The following is a 20,149-nucleotide window of genomic DNA, read 5'->3' on the forward strand; positions in this document are numbered from 1 at the left end:
ACGGCTTGACCTCAGGAGCGGGGCATGGAGTTTCCTGGAGAAATGTGACCCTTTTGGACGCTGACAGGACGGAGGTGGAATCCAACTCGGATCCTTGTGACAGTCCCTCCTTTCTTATCTGTCTGGCTACTTTGTGCTTGAGCCGCTGGCACCGCCCGGAGCAGCCCCTGCGGCGCCCTGCGCGGGGGTGGAGAGCAGTTTTAAGGGTTGGGAGCTTCTAGCTCCGTGGCCAAGGCTTGATTTCCCGGCAGCCTTTGCTGCTTTTCTGAGCGGCGTGTTAGTTGCTTTTCCGGTCACGTGCATCGCCGCCCCTGCGCAATCCAACTAGGAGATTAGGAAAATAGCTGCCCAGCCCAGACTCCATTTCCCGGTGTGCCCCGCGGTGGCGAGGGGCGTAACGGTTGTTGTAGTCCGGCCCCCTCCTGGCTGGTCCAGCCACATTAACCGGCAGGATGTCGGAGGTACGGCTGCCACCGCTACGCGCCCTGGACGACTTTGTTCTGGGGTCGGCGCGTCTGGCGGCTCCGGATCCATGCGACCTGCAGCGATGGTGCCACCGCGTCATCAACAACCTCCTCTACTACCAAACCAACTACCTTCTCTGCTTCGGCATCGGCCTCGCTCTTGCCGGGTGAGGGAGGGAGGCGCCGGTTGGCCGGGGACGTCTGCAGAGCGTGGGGGGGTAGACCCACAGGTCTTTGAGGACCAGGACAGGGAACCCGAGTGGGGATGCAAGGCCGGGAAGGGCGAAGTCAGTAGAGATGGACGGCCTGAGGGGCTTGGAAGGGAGACCTTGAAGGAGGTGGAGCCTGGTTATGAGGAGGGCCTCAGGGAGATGGAGCCTGGCTGATGAGGAGGGCCTGCGGGGGATGGGGGTCTAGAGGGAAGATCTGGGGAAGATGGAGACAAGTGTGGGACTGAAGGGGAAAGTGGGCTGGAAGGTGAACCGGAAAAAAAGGAGGGCCCGAAAGGGGGACTGAGAGTACTTGAGGGGCGTGGTGGGGGGGTAATGTGAATGATGGGGCCAGATTGAGGCCGACCCTGGAGTACTTAGGGCAGAGACTGGGAAATAGACGGTAAAGTTGGAGGATTTGGAAGATGTATTTATTGGGGATCCGGTCTTGGAGGGGAGCCTGGCTATGATTGGAAGGCGCCAGGGGCAGGTACCTATTGGGGAACTTGGGCCAGGAGGACGATCCATGGTTGGAAAGCGTGAGACCAGAGAGGGATGGAGAATCTGGAGGAGGAACTTGAGCAGTGCTCGAAGTTCAGAGTGGGGCTGACAACCTGGAAGAGGTTCTAGCAATGATGGAGGGAGGAATCTATAGGGAAATGGAGCCTGGAGGGGGCATTGGAGGGGAGGAAGCCTGGAGGGGGCTCCTATAAGGACCCTAGGCCTGGGGAGAGGGTAATGTGTGGAGACAGAAGGCCTGGAAGAGGGATTTGCAGGGGCTGGGGTTAAAGGGGGAGCTTGCGGCAGGCTGATGAGGGGCCCTGTGGGGGTAGAGTCGGAAGGAAAGTCCAGAGAAGTGTTGGGAGCTCGGGGGTGTGGGGAGTCTTCTCTAGCTGGATGGGAGGGCCTGAAGCGGGGACTTGAGGAAGACAGGGCAGTGGAATTGACAGGGAGGAAAGGAGGGGTCTCCGGGGGTGAGTCGGGAGCCCTGGCAGATGGGCCTGCTGGAGACAGGGCTGGTGGGAGGATGTGCCGAGCTGGAGTGTCCGGAGAAGGGAGACCCTGGCTCTTGGGGCCCAGGGTGGGTGGTGGTCCCGGAGGCCGTCTCTCCGCCCGGCCGGCTAGCTTAGTTCCCTTGTACCCGCAGGTACGTGCGTCCGCTGCACACGCTTCTGAGCGCGCTGGTAGTGGCGGTGGCCCTCGGCGTGCTGGTGTGGGCAGCTGAGACCCGCGCAGCTGTGCGCCGCTGCCGCCGCAGCCACCCTGCTGCCTGCCTGGCCGCAGTGCTTGCCGTCGGCCTCCTGGTTCTCTGGGTCGTGGGCGGCGCTTGCACCTTCCTGCTCAGCATCGCCGGGCCGGTGCTTCGTGAGTCTCCACTACCCCGAGATAGCCAGGAAAGCGGCCAGAACATGCTTAAGGCACCAGGCCAGCCCTGCCCCGGTCCCCGGGTTGAGAGGGGGCTGGGAAACCCGAGGGCCTGACCACGTCCCCGCTAAAAGCGCCTTCCCGGACTTCGTTCCCCCTTCTGGGAACACCCCTTTTATTATCGCCTTTCCCATCTCACTCCTGGTGTTAAGTGCCTTCCACTGCCCACGTCCCCGTTACCGGGCGCCTTCCCCGGCCATGCCCACGTTGCCAAGCCAATTACTCGCCACGCTTTCAGTATCTGAGGCGTCCTGGACGCTCACCACTCGATTGGCCTGCCTGCGCGCCAATTCCCTTCGGTGGGCCCCGGTTGGCTGCAGGCTGAGGTCTGTTCCACTGACCACCCCTCTCGGTGCCGCCCACAGTGATCCTGGTGCACGCCTCGTTGCGCCTGCGCAACCTTAAGAACAAGATTGACAACAAGATCGAGAGCATTGGTCTCAAGCGGACGCCAATGGGCCTGCTACTAGAGGCGCTGGGACAAGAGCAGGAGGCTGGATCCTAGGCCCCTGGGATCTGTACTCAGGACCTGGAGAATACCACCCCACCCCCAGCCCAAAACAGGAGCCTAGAGCCCCTGCCCAAACAAAACAGGACATCTATGACCACCCTACCCCCATGCCAGCCCCAAACTAAGATATCCCTCGCACCCAGCCTCCATAACCTAGGGACAAGAGTCTTCCCCAGCCCTGAACCTAGAACCAAGAGCCACCTACATCCAGGCCCAACACCGGGGCTTCAGGCCAGAGCATCCATGGCCAATTTCAAATTGTGAACCCAGAGACACTCCCATCCACCCTTCTCCATGCTCAGTCCCAAACTGGGGCCTGAGGCAAAGCACTCTCAAATCTTGAATCCTTGGACCAAGCTTTTCCAGACCCCACCGTACCTTCCAACCCAGGTCAAGACATTGCCAAATCTTGAACTCAAAACCCAAGTGTTCCATGCCCCTGTGTGGATGGAGTTGGGTATCCTGACTGTTGGACCCCTGGTCCCAGGTGATCCCGACCCTCACCAGTCCCACTTGCCTCCCTCCAGCTCTGCTTAGGGATTTTGCCCCTCACCCCAATGTTCCACATCATCGACGACCAAGGGGTGAGGTGGGGACAGGCCTCAGCAGGGAATGGGGCATATATGTTAGTGTTGCTGCAACAATAAAGCCTGTTGCATCTCTCATGCCAATTTGAGCCTCCTGGGTAAAGTTCTTATACATTTCAAAGGACAGAAGTGGCCTTCTACTTTTCAATTCTGCTAGACTCTTCCTGAATATGCAGGCTGAAGAGGTGATCTCTGAGGCCCTTCCTTGAAACTTACCTCTGGATCAGCATTAAAGCACAGGGAAGGACAGGTGTGGTGGCTCATGCCTGTAATTCCAACACTTTGGGAGGCTGAGACTAGAGGATCACTTGAGGCTAGGAGTTTGAGACCAGCCTGGGCAATATAGCAAGACTCTATCTCTACAAAAAAATTAAAATTTAGCTGGGCATGGTGGTGTGCTTTTGTAGTCCCAGCTACTTGGGAGGCTGTGGCAGGAGGATGGCTGGAGCCTAAGAGGTAGAGGCTGCAGTGAGCTGATTGTGCCACTGCACTCCAACCTGGGCAACAGTGAGAACCTGTCTCAAAAAGCTGGGCGTGGTAGCACTTTGGGAGGCTGAGGCAGGAAGACTGCTCAAGCCTAGGAGTCCGAGACTAACCTGGGCAACATAATGAGACCCCATCTCTACAATTTTTTTTTTTTGAGACAGACTCTTGCTCTGTCACCCTGGCTGGAGTGCAGTGGCGTGATCTTGGCTCACTGCAATCTCTGCCTCCTGGGTTCAAGTGATTCTCCTGCCTCAACCTCCCAAGTAGCTGGGATTATGGGCATGTGCTACCACGCCCGGCTAATTTTTTGTATTTTTAGTAGAGACGAGGTTTCACTGTGTTAGCCAGGATGGTCTCAATCTCCTGACCTCGTGATCTGCCCGCCTTGGCCTCCCAAAGTGCTAGGATTACAGGCGTGAGCCACCACGCCCAGCCTACTTTTTTTTTTTTAATTAGTGGGTATGGTGTGGTACACAACTGCAGTTTCAGCTATTCAGGCAGCTGAGGTGGGAAGATTGAGTCCGGGAGGTCAAGGCTGCAGCGAGCCGTTATTGCGCCACTACATTTCAGCCTGGGCAACACAGTGAGACATTGTCTCAAAAAAAAAAAAAAATTAAAAACAATGCATAGGGAGGTTAAGGACAGAGTCTTTGTTATCATCATTTATATTACCAAGAGTTATTGTTTGAGGTTGGCTAGAAATCTGAGTGCAGACAGGCAAAGAAGTTGCCCCACATCACAAAGCAAGTAAAGTCAAAACAGATGACACTATCACAGGCTATTCCCAAGGTATGTTTTTTTCCTGTAAAAATATATTATCTGGTCTTAACTAGAGGTGTGGGCTCTCAAGGTGAGGCAGACAGAGCAGCAGCAACACATGGGTTCAGTTTACACATTTATTATACAAATCCCCTTCCAGTGTGGGTAATGTCTTGGGCCCAGATCCATTGGTATAAAAAGAAAAGTTTAACACCAGGAAAAGGGGGTAGGGGAACCCCCAGCTCCGAAAGTCACAGACAGGTATCATAGAAAACACAATTTGTGTGGGTTTGCTTAAAAAGTGGTGGATGGGGGCTGGGTGCAGTGGTTCACGGCTGTAATCCCAGTGCTTTGGGAGGCCAAGGTGGGCAGATCATGAGGTCAAGAGTTCAAGACCAACCGGGCCAATATGGTGAAACCTTGTCTCTACTAAGAATACAAAACTTAGCTGGGTGTGGTGGCGTGTGCTGTAATCCCAGCTACTCAGGAGGGTGAGGCAGGAGAACCTAGGAGGCGGAGGTTGCAGCGAGCTGAGATTGTGCCACTGCATTCCAGCCTGGCGACAGAGCAAGACTCCGTCTCAAGGAAAAGAAAAAAAAGGGGAGGTGTGGATGGAAGGAAAGCTAAGGAAGGTGTGAGTGGTGAGCGGCCCGCGGCCCACAGCCTGTAGCCAGACCTCACCTGAGGATTTTACTGGCATCTACCAGTGCCAGGTCTGGTAGATGCCAGGTTCAACCCCCACAGGATCCCAGGACACGGCACACCTGATGGCTCTGCCCTTTGCCCCTCCTGTGGGGCCTCCTGACTGGGGGTGGTCAGGGCAGAGGCCGTGGGCACAGACAGGGTTGGACTCCTTCAGGCATCCCACCCAGACTGCAGTCCTTCCAAGTGTGGGCAGAGAGCCCACTGCCCCAACAACTGCCCTGGCAATGCGTGGCAGGGATTTCTGTTCACACTGGAGTCTCCTGGCTGCCCTAAATGGCCCTGAGACCCGATATGGTCCATTTTATGGAGGGGGTTACTGAATGGAACCCGGTTGGGCATGGCAACAGGAATGAACCCAACCAGATGAGATCACAGTTTCCCTTTTATAAAACGCCTAGTGTTGGAGGAAGACAGTGAATACCTAAGTCACAACTGTAAACATAAATGGATGAAGGCTTGGGGTCCCCATGACATTATCCTCTCTCTTTTAAGCTGGCTGAGGGCCCCCAGTCCCCAGCACAGTGTGAGAGAAGAAGCAGGGTGTCAGACACCTTCCTGGGCCTACGGGGAGCCAGGGGCCTTGGAAGATTAGGTTGGCGCACTGCGCTCAGGACTGAGAGCAACCACACCCCAGGGCCCAGCGAGGTCAGCTATGTGCTCCCCAGATTGGAATCGTGCCCAAGCCAACAAGGGACATATCAGAAGGGGTCAGACCAGTGTCCCCGGGGTCTGGGTGTCAAACTGGAGGACTGCTCCCCCTCTAGCGTCAGGTCACTTAACGAGCGCTCAGCTCCGGGGATACAGGAAGTCCGCGTAGTATCTTTAGAAGGGGTAGCAGGAATCCGGAGGACAGGGCGGGGAAGACAAGAAAAGGAAAAGACAGACAAGACACATAAAAAGAAAGGAAAAGAGGCTCGTTAAAGAGGTGGAGGCAGGCACAGGACAGCACTTTCAGGCTCCACGGCATGGAGAAACAAGGAAGAAAATGGCGAGGGGCATGAGATGTCCCTTCCTCCCAGCACCCTGGCTTCAAGACTCATCTTCAGCCTATAACTTGATAAAGAATTGCTGCTACCAGTGCCCAAGATCCCCTCCACCAGGACCCCATGGACTAATGCAGGTCATGTGCAGTAGTGACCCTGTGCCATCACGGCAGCTAGTTTCCTCATGCTCCAATTCATTAGCTATCATGACTAGCCACTCCCTGGCCTGGATATCTTCGCCATCTGCCTTAAGAGACCCCTACCCATCAGTAAAAGCACCCCCCATACCTGCCAGAGACAGGGCGCCGTGAAACTCCTCGAGTGTGGGAGTGGCGCCTGGCTGGGGGCCCCGTACAGCGCCTGGCCCACCTCATAGCAGCGGGCATGGAGGAAGGGTGGGTGTGGCGGGCCCACGGAAGGGAGCACAGGCCGGCGCTGGGGCCCCGCGGCCAGTCCCGAGTTCCGGATGTACCAGTCCCGCAGCCCCTCCAGAGCCAGGTTCTTGTGGCCACTGCGTTCACCAGCCGAGGGGATACGGGTGGGTGGGGGCATCCACAGCAGAGGGTTTGGATGCACCTCAGGGCCCTCGGCAACCTCTGGGGGCAGGCCACAGGGCTTGGTGCGGGTGGCACGGGTGTGGGGGTCCTTGGTGCGGAGGAGGGGGCTGTTGCTGTCAGCTGCATACACAGGTGGTGGGCCGGGGAGCATGGTGAGGAGCCCATCCCGGCGGGAGAGGGGTCCTGGGACCTCAGCTGCAGGCAGCAGCTCCCCCCAGCCTGCTCCACCACCACTGCGGGGCAGACCTCGGTCCAAGGAATAGTCCAAGAGGAAGTCCCCACACACAGGAGGGAGCCGGGGGCACCTCGGGAGGCAGGGGCAGCTGAGCTAGGCCGGGCGGCCCGGGGAGGGTCTGGGGGGCCTGCTGTGCGGGAGGAGAAGGCAGAGGTTGGTTGGGGGCGCTCATACAGCACCTCACTGCTCTTGCAGACTGGGGGGCCAGAGGCAGAGGGAGCCAGAGGGGTGGGTGGGGAGCCAGCTCCCCCACCAGCAGCCCGGTCCACCAGCAGGGCCTCAGAGCTGTTGCTGCGGCGGGTGCGAGCTACGAAGAGGGAGGCGCGATCGGAGGCAGGGTCCACCCGGGGGAAGCCCATCTGGGAGTCCTGGCTGCCGGACCACTGACGAGAATGAAGGCCTTCAGGTCTGAGGTGAGAGGCGAGGGTCATGGGAATAGGGTCAGAAAAATCAGGCAGAAGGCGTGCAGTGCCCTCCCTACCCTACCCCTTTCTGAGCCTTCACTTTCACATCTCCAAATGGGCCCAGGGTTGGAAGCTGTGTGTATAAAGGTGGCAGGTAGTGACATGTAAAGAGCAGCTGAAGTTCTGTCCTAGGCTAGGGGTCGGGGGTAGAAATGCGTGGGGGAGGCCTGGCACTGTTAGCTCCAAGGGAGGTGTAAATCTGTGTAGGGACTCAGAGGAAAGGCTAGCAGAGTAGGTGCTGGGCGGGAGGCTCTTCCTAATCCAGCTGACCCCTCCCCATGCTAAGGCCCTTCTCACGGCTCCCATGCCCTCCAGGACTGAGTCCTAGGCCTTAGGGCCCACACGTAAAATGCTGCCTGAATTCTCTATCCGACCATATGTATGAACCACCCAAAGCTACCATCCCAACAGCCACCATTCACAGAATGCAAGCCCCACAAGGACGGGGACTTGGTTTTGTTCAGAGCCTGGGGAAAGTAGGCACTCTATTTAAGAAGCAGAAGACGACAATGGTTAAAAGCATGGACTCTAGAGTAAAACTTGCCTGGGCTCAAACTCCAGGACTTCAGTTTACTAACAAGTTACTTAACCTTTCTGTGCCTCATTTGCCTCATCTATAAAATGGGAATAACAATAGCACCCACCTCATAGGGATCTCATTATGATTGAATGAGTTGGTGCCACTAATTCCTAGCAGGTGGCAGGCACTCAGTATATGTTAACCAGAAATTATTATGTCCCTGTTTTTCAAAGGCAGATACTATTATTTCCATTTCACAAATGAGGAGACTGATTCAGAAAAGGAGAATGGCTTGTCCAAAATGCACAGAAAAGCCCATACTCAAAACTTTGATGCTTCTGCCCCAAATCCCTACCCATTATCCACCGAGATGCCTGCTCACTTTTAACTCCCAGCCTTCCACGTCCCACACCTTTTGTTTTTTTGTTTTGAGACGGAGTTTTGCTCTTGTCGCCCAGGCTGGAGTGCAATGGCACAATCTTGATCTCAGCTCACTGCAACCTCTGCCTCCCAGTTCAAGCGATTCTCCTGCCTCAGCCTCCCAAGTAGCTGAGATTACAGGTATGCCCCACCATACCCAGCTAATTTTTATATTTTTAGTAGAGATGGGGTTTCACCATGTTGGTCAGGCTGGTCTTGAACCCCTGACCTCAAGTAACCCGCCCACCTCAGCCTCCCAAAGTGCTGGGATTACAAGCGTGAGCCACCGCGCCCAGCGATCCCACACCTTTTGATAATGCCGTCCTCAAGCTTCCAGTGAGAACTAATGGTTCCCTCCCCTCTGATCCTCCAGGCCACCCTGATTCCCCTTACTTGCAGAGCTGGGGGCCAGCGCCCCGGGTGAGGACTGGGGTGGCAGGCACACTTCGCCCCTCAAAACTGGAGGCACTCCTGGGCAGCGAGCGTGTGGGGCTAGACAGAGACAGGCAGGCCTAGGTTAGAGACTGTACCCACCAGCAGACCCTCTGCCAGCCCAAGCTTGCTATCCCATTCCCAGCTCCCGTGGAGGGGAGGAGGGGCTCATTCTCACCTGGTGGGGCTGGCCACAGAGTTCCGTCGGCTCTTCAGATCCCCGTAAAGATCTGATGGGGGTGGTTTCCATGGGGTTCGCCGCTCAGGGCTCCCCCCGGATACTGCCCGCAGCTGGTCCCAAGCCTTGGGTGGTGAGGGGCGCTCGGCCAGAGAGAAGCAGCCATGGGGCTCCTCTGAGTGGAAGAGAGCAAGTGGGATAGAATTCAATGAGGGGGGCCCAGAGGGGGCAGGACAGGCTGGTGGGCAAGGCCATGGGGAGGGGCAAAGTGCTGAGACAGGTTAAGCAGGCTGAGGAGCAGCTAAGGCTGACGAGTAGGTTCTGGGGCTGTGGGGCTGGGGGCTGGGGTGGGGTGAGGCTAAGAAGATGGGGACCCACAGGAAGATGGAGCATGGCTAAGGAGAAGCTGAAGCAGCACAGGAGGGGCTGGGCATCAAAGGATGGGCTGATCATGCAGAATGTGGTCGGATGAATAAAGGGGATGGGCTGAGGGGACATAGGAGTCGGGGGCAGGTTTGGGGGATAGGAGTCTCACCGTTGTCATGGCTGGCCCAGACTCTGAGAGGGAGCTGCTCTCTGAGTGCAGAACTACGTCCTCTATAGGTGAGAGGGGGAGAAGTGGGCCTCTCACTCCCAGGCCTGGGTGCTGCCCCCTTACACCACTGGTGGGCACCTCTACTTGGGCCACCTTCTGGCCAGTTTCTGCTCATCCTGTTCCCTTCCCAAGAATCTGCTTTTACCAGAGCCCAAGACCACCCCAGCTTGGTTCCTGACTGTCCCGGCAGATATTCATCAGTCCCCCACAGTTTGTCCTTTCCGGTAAGCCAGTTTGTCACAACTCTTCTCACGGTTGGGCCACTTGAGTTGTGCCTACCTCCTGGTTTTCACTGGCCACTCGGCCACCCCAGCCCTACCACGTTCATTTGCCAGTGTCCACTCTCCCACCCTCACCAGGGGATGCTCACCTTGGCTGAGCTGAGTGAGGCGCATGCCCAGGCAGACTCCCTGGGTGGTGATCACTGACCCCGTGGACAGTGGCAGTGGCTGGGGCAGCGGGAGCACTGGGAGGCCAAGGCGGGCCCGGACATCCCCGAGCTGCTCCTCTAGCTCGTGCAGCCTCCTCAGTGCGTCTGCCTGGACCTGGCGACGGCGCCGGCGCTGCTCCGTGCTCAGATCAGGGGCCAGGGCCAGGCGACGGGCGGCTGCCGCGATCTGCTGCTGCACTGACACCTCACGCTCCAGGGCCTCAAGAGCCAGCTCCTGTCGGGCCCATCCAAATGTTGGAAATGGCCAGGAACAGGGACCTGATGGGGCCAAACCCACTAGAGGCTGGCCTGTACTTCCTGCAGCCTATTCAGGCCTATTCACGTATAGGTGGAGCTTATTCACCTCGGGGAGAGGGCGGGTCAGGGCCTCTCGGTGAAGGGCTGGGTCGATTTATCTTCCTGAGGGTGGGAGGCCTGTCCTGACAGTTAGGGATCAGCATCCTCCCTCATCGCAGGAACCTACCTCCAGAAGCCCTTTTCCTTCTCATCTTAGCCTTTCCCTCACCTGGCCACAAGCCCCCTCCCCACACCTTCCTCCTGGCTACTCCTCTGTACCTGTCCCCTCTCCCCACCCTCTTGCTCTCCACACCCATCTGCTCACCTCAGCAGGGCACAAGGAGTGGTGTGCTTGGTTGGGGTGCGGTGGAGGGTAGGCACGGGCTGTGGGGGGCCGCCGGCGGACCAACTGGGGCCGTTCACCAGGCTCTAGTGGGCACTCAGGGGGCAGCTGGCCAGTCAGCTCCTGGTGGGAGGCAGGGGTCAGAGACTACCAAGGGTTAGTTGGAAGGATGGGGTGAAGCATTAATGATCCCAGAAGCTACAGAAGTCCTACCAGGAGCCTGGTCCGGCTCAGCACCCACGCACGACACTCCCCTTCCTCCTCCCAGTATCTCCACCAGGCAGGTGTGCCCAAACTTCAGTGGCCCAAACCCCTGGGGTGGTGGGCATGGGAGGCAGGGAAACCTGCTTTGGAATCCAGAATTGTTTCGTTTTTACAAAGGGGACACCATTGAGATCCTAAGTATTACATAACTCCCTTCAGGGGCTGTGGCTGCATGGTCTGAGCTATAGTATTATTTCTGGCACACTGTGGGCATTATAGTAAGAGGGGTAAACTGAAACTACAGATCGCCCTGTGCCAGTTCAGGTCAGATTGTGCTGCCAAATTTTGGACAGAACCTGTTTTCTGAAGTTTGTTGGATTTGAAATAGTCAACAGTGGGCCTGTATTACCATATTTCTTTTTTCTTTTTTTTTTTGAGGTGGAGTTTCACTCTTGTTGCCCAGGCTGGCTGGAGTGCAATGGTGCAATCTCGGCTCATCACAACCTCCACCTCCCGGGTTTAAGCAATTCTCCTGCCTCAGTGCCTCCCAAGTAGCTGGGATCACAGGCGTGAGCCACCACGCCCAGCTAATTTTGTTTGTTTGTTTGTTTGTTTTTTGAGACAGTCTTGCTCTGTCGCCCAGGCTGGAGTGGAGTGCAGTGGCGTGATCCCAGCTCACTGCAAGCTCCACCTCCCGGGTTCAAGCCATTCTCCTGCCTCAGCCCCCCAAGTAGCTGGGACTACAGGTGCCCACTACCACATCCGGCTAATTTTTTGTATTTTTAGTAGAGACGGGGTTTCACCGTGTTAGCCAGGATAGTCTCAATCTCCTGACTTCGTGATCTGCCCGCCTCAGCCTCCCAAAGTGCTGGGATTACAGGCGTGAGCCACTGTGCCCAGACTAATTTTGCATTTTTAGTAGAGATAGGGTTTCTCCATATTGGTCAGGCTGGTCTCGAACTCCCAACCTCAGGTGATCCACCTGCCTCAGCCTCCCAAAGTGCTGGGATTACAGGTGTGAGCCACAGCACCCAGCCTCATATTTCATTCATTCTAACGTATCTAAGCTGAGCTTTGAGGAGAAAGTGGGTGACAGAGAATCTACAGCCAAGACAAGTGATTGAGGAATTGCCACCCAAGTCTGTCTACCTAGGGCCCCCAGCTTCCCACCTCCTCCAACCTCCCCGCCTGATAACCCTAGGCCAGGCCCTCACCGCCTCCTGAGACACACTTTGCGGAGCTCCTGAAGTTTCAGGCTCAGGGCCTCCTGCAGGGTCCGCTGCCGGTCAAGCAGCCCCCGCAGACGCTCTGACTTCACCTGGGGGGCAGCCTCTCCGAACAGGGCAGCTGGACACAGAGGGAGCAAAGATCAGTGGGACAGCCAGGGCATTCTGGAGCAGCTGTGGAGCAAGGGACTGACTCTTCCCGAGCAAGCAGGTGGTGATTTAGAGCAGGGGAGGGGCAGCAAGAGGGGAAGAAGCCACCGACCTGGGGCATTGAAGGTAGGAGAGCTGATCAGCTGACCTTTGACTTCCATCTTGGTGCTGTAGAGAGGCCGTGGCTGACGGCTGGACAAAGTCTGGCAGTGACACACAGGAGCCATTAAGGAAGCACGTCCCATGATACCCCAACACCCAGCCCTTCCCAGCTTCCCATGCCGCAGTGGGGAATAAGGGGTAACCTGGGCCCCACGTGCCTGCTTGACCTGCCCTTTCAGAATCCGTGTGGATGTCTGGACCCACTTGGCCCTGGTACCTTGGCCCTGGTTCCCTTTGCATTGAGTGGGAGCACAGCAAGTGGGGAGCTGGGCGGACTTACAACGCCTCCTCAGAGGCCCATGGGTCACAGCCACGAGTCTTGCCTGGGGAGGAGAATTAATGGGACAGATTCAACCAACTACAACAACAATGTACATGCAGTCAACACCTGGGTGCCTGCAACAGTTATCTATGATGCCACACTAATCTTCAGAGCCACCCAGAAAGATTCGTATTCCCATTTTAGAGATGAGGATAGGCAGGCACAGAGGTGAAATAACTGGCCCACAGCCACAGACATAACCCAGACCCACCCCTCTGGTCCTACACTCTCACTCATGAGAACCGCTCTAACTCCACCAACTTCCTCATAAGCTCCCTGGTCCCTCAGGCCTCAGGGTCTTTGCCCAGGCTGTGGCTGCTGCCTGAAGTGCTTTCTTCAACCTCTCACCACCCCAGCCCCTGCATCACACTTATCATTCTAGAGCTTAAATATCACTTCCACAGTTATATCCTCTCACAAACAGTTGTCCAACAAGAGATTGTGCCTCCTGGAACATCGACGAGGACAAGAAACATTATCTGTCCCACTTTCATCAGCATCACCAGCACCCTGAACACGGCTGTACGCAGAAGTGCTCAATGAATGGGTGCCAGCTGAATGAATAAAAGACGGAGTAAACGAATGAGGAGGCAGTGGAGCCAGGGTTCAAGCCCAGATCTGTGGGTCTGTGCTTGTCCCAACTCCATTCTGTAGCTCTAGTGCAGCAAGGAGAATGTTCACTTGACCCAGGGTCCCTCCAGCTCCTCTCCCCACGACAGCCTGTCCTGAGCCTCGCGTAGGGAAGTCCTCCTGCTGGGATTTGTGAGAAGCAAAGTCCACACCTGCAAATAACGAACCACCTGCCTCCTGCCTCCTTCTCTGCCCGATGGCTCAGCTGACCATGGAGCCTGCCTTGGCTGGCCACCCCTCCTCTGGAGTTTGCTCCCTCCCTTCCACATCATGCTCAGTCCCCAGCGGGGCAGCCAAGTAATATCACCTCCCACCACCTGGCCTAACCTAGGTGACAGGTGACTGCGAGGGCTTTATGGGGCCACAGAGTTCCCGTTATCACCTACCTTGAAGTCGGTAGCTTGTCATGATGTTAGCCTGGTGTGAGGAAGACCCAGCCAACCAAGAGGCATGGGTTCAAGCCCCTTCCCCATCTGTATATTGTGGGGTGAGGCCAAGCTGCTTATAAAGTGTCATGTTTCTCTGCAGTCCTCCTACCTGCCCCATAGGGCATGTACCCCTCTCTTGAGGCAGTGGTGCCCTGCCTTCAACAGCAGGGGTGGGGATCAGTCCCTAAAGCCTTTTGACAAACCTAGGCCCCAGCAGAGGCATTCACATCCCCACTCATCTAAGGTCTGACATTTCCCAGCATGGCAGGGGTTCCTCGACATCCCAGTTCACTGGGGCTCCAACTTTCCAGCCCCCATTTAGGCCCAAGGAACTCTCACAGGGTTCCCTGGAATCTTCCTCCACCTCCACAGGAACCCCAACTCTGTCCATGGTTCCCCTTGCCATCATTGGTCCCAATCCCATGCTGGGCTGCTTCAATTCTCTTTTTTTGGGGGGGGCGGGGGACGGGGACGGGGTCTGGCTCTGTTGCTTAGGCTGGAGTGCAGTGGCAAGATCTTGGCTCACTGCAGCCTCCACTTCCCAGGTTCAAGCAATTCTCCCACTTCAGCCTCCACTTCAGACTCCAGAGTAGCTGGGATTACAGGTGTACGCCACCACGACTGGCTAATTTTGTATTTTTAGTAGAAACGGGGTTTCACCATGTTGGCCAGGCTGGTCTCAAACTCCTGACCTCAGGTGATCCACCCACCTCAGCCTCCCAAAGTGCTGGGATTACAGGCGTGAGGCACTGCACCCAGCCAATCCTTTCTTCTCTAGTTTCTCAGAGCATCCTAGAAGTCCAGACAGGGTCCACACAGGAACCCCAACTCCTCCCTGTCAGCCCGACCTCGGGGGGACATAGTTAGAGCATGAGTCATGGGGTCACTGGGCAGGCTAGACACAGTCACCGCCCCACACCCCCACACCCAGTTCCTAAGCCTCTGCCTCCGCTCACCTGCCCTCTGCCTACTTGCCTTGGGGCCTCGTCCCCACCCAGATGGTGAGAAAGGGATCCCAGCAAACCCCTTCCCAGCACACCCCCACACCAACCCCAGGTCTCCCCGCACCAGTGACCCCATGGCCCCCATCCTATCCCAGGGATGAGCTGCAGCAGGAGAGCAGCAGAGGGCACCCCGTACACCCAGAGGCGGGCCCGGCAGGTTTTCAGGTCTGCCATTCTGACACCACAGCTGAGAAAGAAATTCCTGGCTGTAATGACTGTTTACAATCAAGATACCTCACCTGGGTGGCACCCCAACACTTGGGGGGACATTTCCACATCCTGCCACTATTAGAGCAAATACAAACTCTCAATGTCTGGGCCATTCCCCTCCCCAGAGCCCCCGCTTCCTCCACTGTAGTGAACAAATCAGGCGTAGGCAGGCAGGTGCCTGAGTAATGGTTTCTTAGTAGCCCAGTCTGGTCTTTCTTGGAGAGCTGGGCCCTGGGTTGGGGGAGGACAGAGGCTACTCCTGGGGGAGGAAAGGAAGCAGGGATAGGGTGGAGAATGGGGGACTCATACTTCTCTTTTCCCCGATCCCTGCTCATCCATTTCCGGCCGAGAATCAGCTCGGTGCCAGGAAAGGAAATTGGTGTTTTGGGCTTTGCCCCCGTCCTCAGGCCCTCCATTCTCACTGCCCCTACACACACACCCCCGCCCCCTGCCACCCTGCCCTGCATTGTTGGTGTGCCTCTTCCACAGACCTGGCTCTCTAGCGAAGGGAACTTCAGTACACACTGCCCCAGCTCCCCAATGCCTTCATCCCCCTCGAACCCTGGGCCCACTGCTCCCAGGTGCTCACCAATGCCAGAGAGTGCTGTGGGGTACCTCAGATACCTCAAAAATAGTTGTCTTGACCAGGCCCTGGCTCCGGCTGGTAGTGGCAGTGAGCAGCAGTGGCAGATGCCTTAGCCACCTCCCACTAGGTAATGGCCCAGCCTACCTGGCCAGGAACTAGGCCAGCCCACACCTTTTAACCCTTGCCTGTCTGCCACCAGGACTAGGGTCACCCCTGGGGGCAGTTTCAGGGCCAGGTCCACTCACGGTGCCCAGCATGTCTAAGACAGCCTGGGCCAGGCAGGGTAGCTGGTGCCTGTAATCTCAGCACTTTGAGAGGATCGCCTGAAGCCAAGAGTTCAAGGCCAGACTATGCAACATGGTGAGACCCCTATCTCTACAAAAAAATTTTAAAAAACTGGCCAGGCATGGAGGCATGTGCCTCCTCACCCCATACACTTAGCAGAAAACTGGGAAGAAGGGCTGAGAGTGGTGGGAGTAGCAGCTGCCTCTCCTACTGCTCAAATTCCCAGAGGATTAGACGCTGCCCACCCAAGGGACACCTTGGATCTGGGCCATAGAGGTGTAAAGTACATGGAGGCTTCGGGTGTAAACTGGGTTTTTGTCTCTTGGCAATAAGCATCACATTCTGAGGCCCCTACCCTTTCCTCCCAGGGCAAGGCAATGGTAGAAGGCCTTGGGGCAATTCCCACCCTCACTGGGGAATAGTTTCCCAAGTTGGGAACAGAGGAAGTCGACCTTTCTAAGGAGAGGCCAGGTCTCAAGATCCTTCTGTGGCTCCAGAAGAAATAATCTCAATAAATCAAGCACAACTTACGCCCTACAAAACACTTACGGGTTTTGACCCTTCTTGGTTCCTACAAATGTAGGAGGATGGCACAGACCCAGCCTCCTCACAGCCATTTTATAGATGCAGAAGCTGAGGCTTGGAAAGGTGAAGAGGCCCAATTCAGATCACAGTGGCAGAAGAGCAAGTGAAATCAGAATTTCCAGGGACTGAGTCCTGGCTGGGAGGCAGACAGAGGCTACTCCTGCTAGTGGGGAAGAGAAGTAGGGAAGGGGGCTCATGCTTCTTCACATCCATGCTGGGTCTCTCTTCTTCGGAGAGTTAGGCTTCATGCCAGACAAGGAAATGAGAGCTTTGAGTCCCTACGATGTACTGTTCCTGCCTCCCCTCACCCTGCCCACCACCACCACCACCTGGGCTCTGGGCCAGTCTCAGCACACAGCACACATCCTGCGCTCCCGCTCCCTTCAGGACCATCTGCTCTGTGACCTCAGGGCCCAAGTCCCACCCAGCCCCCTGCAGCAGCCCACACCATGACCTGAAGTAAGGAAAGCTGCAGATGGGCCAAGCCTAGAGAGGAGCTCACTCTGAATCAGCAACGCCCCAGACTCACACTATTAAGGACCCCTGCTATCCCTGCCCACCTTTCTTCCTGGGTGTGAGATTTTCAGCATGGAACACAAAGGCCCCTTTCATGGCCCTCCCCGCTTCACTGCCTGGGGCTGGTGGAGGCGAGCAGTGGTAAGGTGGGCATTGAGTGTCTGTGGGGAGTGTCCTCTCGGCCACAGCCTCTCCCACCTCTTGTGGGCCACCAAGGATGTTGGGAAGCGGGACAATAATAAAATCAGAGCCAAGAGGGATGACAATCTGGCTGGCAATGTAGATTGAGTCTTAAAGCTTAGGTCTCCTCATCTGTAAAATGGGTAAAAGGTGGTTACAGGCCGGGCGCGGTGGCTCAAGCCTGTAATCCCAGCACTTTGGGAGGCCAAGACGGGCGGATCACGAGGTCAGGAGATCGAGACCATCCTGGCTAACACGGTGAAACCCCGTCTCTACCAAAAAATACAAAAAAACTAGCTGGGCGAGGTGGCGGGCGCCTGTAGTCCCAGCTACTCAGGAGGCTGAGGCAGGAGAATGGCGTAAACCCGGGAGGCGGAGCTTGCAGCGAGCCGAGATCCGGCCACCGCACTCCAGCCTGGGCGACAGAGGGAGACTCCATCTCAAAAAAAAAAAAAAAAAGAAAAGGTGGTTACAGAGACAATGGAGGCCAAGTAACTTTCAAAGGCATTTCAAAGTGCAAGGAAACACACCATGTCATTAATGACTGTTACTAATAACAATTAATACACTCACACAGAGGTGGGCTGTTGTGAGGGTAACTGGGGGAGAGCAGGTAACCGGACCTCCTGGGCCAGCAGACAAATGGGGCAGAGTCACTAGCACACATCATTGCCCTGGTCCATGACTTTTAACAGCCTCGAAGACGACCCAACCTCTAAGCCCCATCCCAGCTGGGTCCTGGGCCTCACGTGACCCTGGTATCACTAGTAAATGGTGAGTCTAGGATTCAACCCAGTTCTGCCACTTACTGGCTGTGTGACTGCTTGAACAAGTCACTTAACCTCTCTGTGCCTCTCTGTCAATTGGGAATGATGATAACAGTATGTACCTCACGAGGCTATTGTGAGCATTAAATCAGTTAATACATTTAAAGCTTGTGCAGAACAGTGCCTGGGAAGAGCTCAGTTTATGTTGGCTGTCACACTTACAAGTATTCTTCCCCACAGGAAGTCAGGAATCAAGTAGATACATTCAGATACATTTTTTCCAGACAGAGCTAGTGTCCTTCAGTCTCACTTGATACACTTGAAACAGTTGTTTTTCCTCAGATAACTTGTCTGAACTCTTGCTATCCCAAATCAGAGACTAAATGTATTCAAACACAATTTTTTTTTTTTTTTTGAGACGGAGTCTCGCCCTGTCACCCAGGCTGGAGTATAGTGGCATGATCTCGGCTCACTGCAACCTCCATCTCCCGGGTTCAAGCAGTTCCCTGCTTTAGCCTCCCGTGTAGCTGGGATTACAGGAGCCTGCCACCACACCCGGCTAATTTTTGTATTTTTAGTAGAGGCGGGGTTTCACCATCTTGGCCAGGCTAGACTCGAACTCCTGACCTCGTGATCCCCCCGCCTCAGCCTCCCAAAGTGCTGGGATTACAGGCATGAGCCACTGCCCCCGGCCTCAGATCCATTTTTGAGACAGAACTAGTATCCCTCAGCTTCCAAATCCTACTTGCTAACTAGACACGGTACCCTCCCTGCTCACCAAATGAGACATATTTGAAACAGAGCTGTTTTCCCTCATGATTCAACCTGTCCTTTCTCAACATCAAAAATGCAGGAACCAAATACATTCAGAGAAACTGTCTGAACTCTCACCATACAAATGCAAGAACTGAATGGATTTAGAAACATTTTTGAGATACGACTGGTATCCCTCATTCTTGAACTTTCGTTACTCTCCAGGCAAAATGCAGGAACCTTTATATAACAGGGTACCCTCACTATCCCAACTCTTGTCCCTGGAGCTCAGGAGAGTTCATAGATTTGGATATATTTTTGAGTTAAAGTCATTATTCTTCATTATCTCAATTTTCCCCACTCACTATGTAAGATGTGAAAACAAAATACCTTCAGATAACTTGGTAGGTTTCACTGTCTGAACTTCGGGCGCTCTCCCTCTCAGAATTCAGGTACCAAATAGATTGGGACAGTGAGGAATGCTTGTGTGGTTATCAATAGGTTGGGTAGATGTTCAGGATAAATAAGATAGGTCTGGCATCTTGTTATTCAAACTCACTAGTCTCTGTGAGAAATGCAGGAACGAAACCTAATTGAGTAACACATTACCCTCTAGCCATCCAAGTTCTCCCCATCATCCTCAGAATCAAGGAGATTCGGACAATGAGGGGAACCCTGCATTATTGTTGTTACTGTTACTACTGGACAGGCCTGATTCTTACATCCAGTGACTGCCTGGCCTTCTCTCCCACAGACAAGCCCCACAACGGTGGGCTGGACTTAGCACCAAGATTTTTATTGCTTACTGCTGAGAGAAGGAGGATGAATCCTTGATGCCATCCCTCCTCTATACCAAGTCCTGAAGCCTTGGCCTAGAATAGACTTCTTCTCTTTCAGGCCGGGAAAACAGGGATCATGCACCCAGAATCAACATCAGGGAATAGGGGTAACATGGCCTAGAAGATTCATACATACCCCAGCATCCCCCATCTCTTCATATTTTCTCAAATCTTCCCCACAACGTGAGGCAGTCCCCAACATAGCAAGGCTGGAAACATGACCCAGACCTCTCAGACTCCCAGAGAGTCACTGAATAATTTAGGGTATTCTTTCACACTTGCAGAGGGCAGCAGCGTAGGAACAGTTGCATGCCCTCCTGGGGCAGGAAGAGAAATGTAAGCTCTATGTGAGATCACTAGGGTGGGGGTAGGGGAGATTACACACAAAAACCCCCATCAGCCACGCAAGGTGCACAGGGATGCTTGCTCTTGCTAAGAGAAGCATTTGGGATGTACTTCAGAGGTCCTGGTAACAGCAGAATCTTCGAGTTCCAGGCACAGTATAATGGGACCCCGTCCTGGGCTCAGAAGGGATGGCAAATGGATATTAGGAAAGAAGAAGATCTGAACAGGGTGGAGGGGCATGGTAAGGGGGAGAACAGCCTGGGGCTGGGATAGGAAGGGACAGAACAGGAAGGAGCATAGGGGACAAGATAGAACCAGAGTTATTACAGGATGGAGGTCAAGAGGCAGGATGGGGAA

At 55.3% G+C, this 20,149-nt stretch overlaps 2 protein-coding genes across 2 annotated transcripts; one reads left to right on the top strand and one right to left on the bottom strand.

Annotated features, from left to right (window-relative positions):
- Positions 1–214: 214 nt before the first annotated feature.
- Positions 215–3,280, top strand: PRAF2 (PRA1 domain family member 2). Its single transcript, XM_033201788.1, has 3 exons — positions 215–631; positions 1,821–2,038; positions 2,464–3,280. The coding sequence occupies exons 1-3, from the start codon at positions 453–455 to the stop codon at positions 2,601–2,603; spliced, it is 537 nt and encodes a 178-aa protein (XP_033057679.1). The 5' UTR covers positions 215–452; the 3' UTR covers positions 2,604–3,280.
- Positions 3,281–4,564: 1,284 nt separating this feature from the next.
- CCDC120 (coiled-coil domain containing 120) lies at positions 4,565–14,248 on the bottom strand. Its single transcript, XM_033201400.1, is given in 16 exon segments — positions 4,565–5,886; positions 5,889–5,935; positions 5,937–5,966; positions 6,418–6,432; positions 6,434–6,989; positions 6,992–7,329; positions 8,719–8,817; positions 8,936–9,110; positions 9,471–9,485; positions 9,488–9,532; positions 9,901–10,195; positions 10,583–10,723; positions 11,863–11,905; positions 12,019–12,151; positions 12,293–12,383; positions 12,514–14,248. Coding segments are annotated over 16 exon segments (2,124 nt in total). The 5' UTR covers positions 12,583–14,248; the 3' UTR covers positions 4,565–5,854.
- Between the last annotated feature and the right edge of the window lie 5,901 nt (positions 14,249–20,149).

This window comes from Trachypithecus francoisi, unplaced genomic scaffold (genome assembly GCF_009764315.1).
Source record: "Trachypithecus francoisi isolate TF-2019V2 unplaced genomic scaffold, Tfra_2.0 Lachesis_group6, whole genome shotgun sequence".
In the NCBI taxonomy this organism is placed as follows: Eukaryota; Metazoa; Chordata; class Mammalia; order Primates; family Cercopithecidae; genus Trachypithecus; species Trachypithecus francoisi.

Coding starts and splice junctions, on each gene's coding strand:
- PRAF2 (XM_033201788.1), top strand. CDS start 453: ATGTCGGAGGTACGGCTGCCACCGCTACGCGCCCTGGACGACTTTGTT. Junction 632..1,820: donor ATCGGCCTCGCTCTTGCCGG/GTGAGGGAGGGA, acceptor TTGTACCCGCAG/GTACGTGCGTCCGCTGCACA. Junction 2,039..2,463: donor CATCGCCGGGCCGGTGCTTC/GTGAGTCTCCAC, acceptor TGCCGCCCACAG/TGATCCTGGTGCACGCCTCG.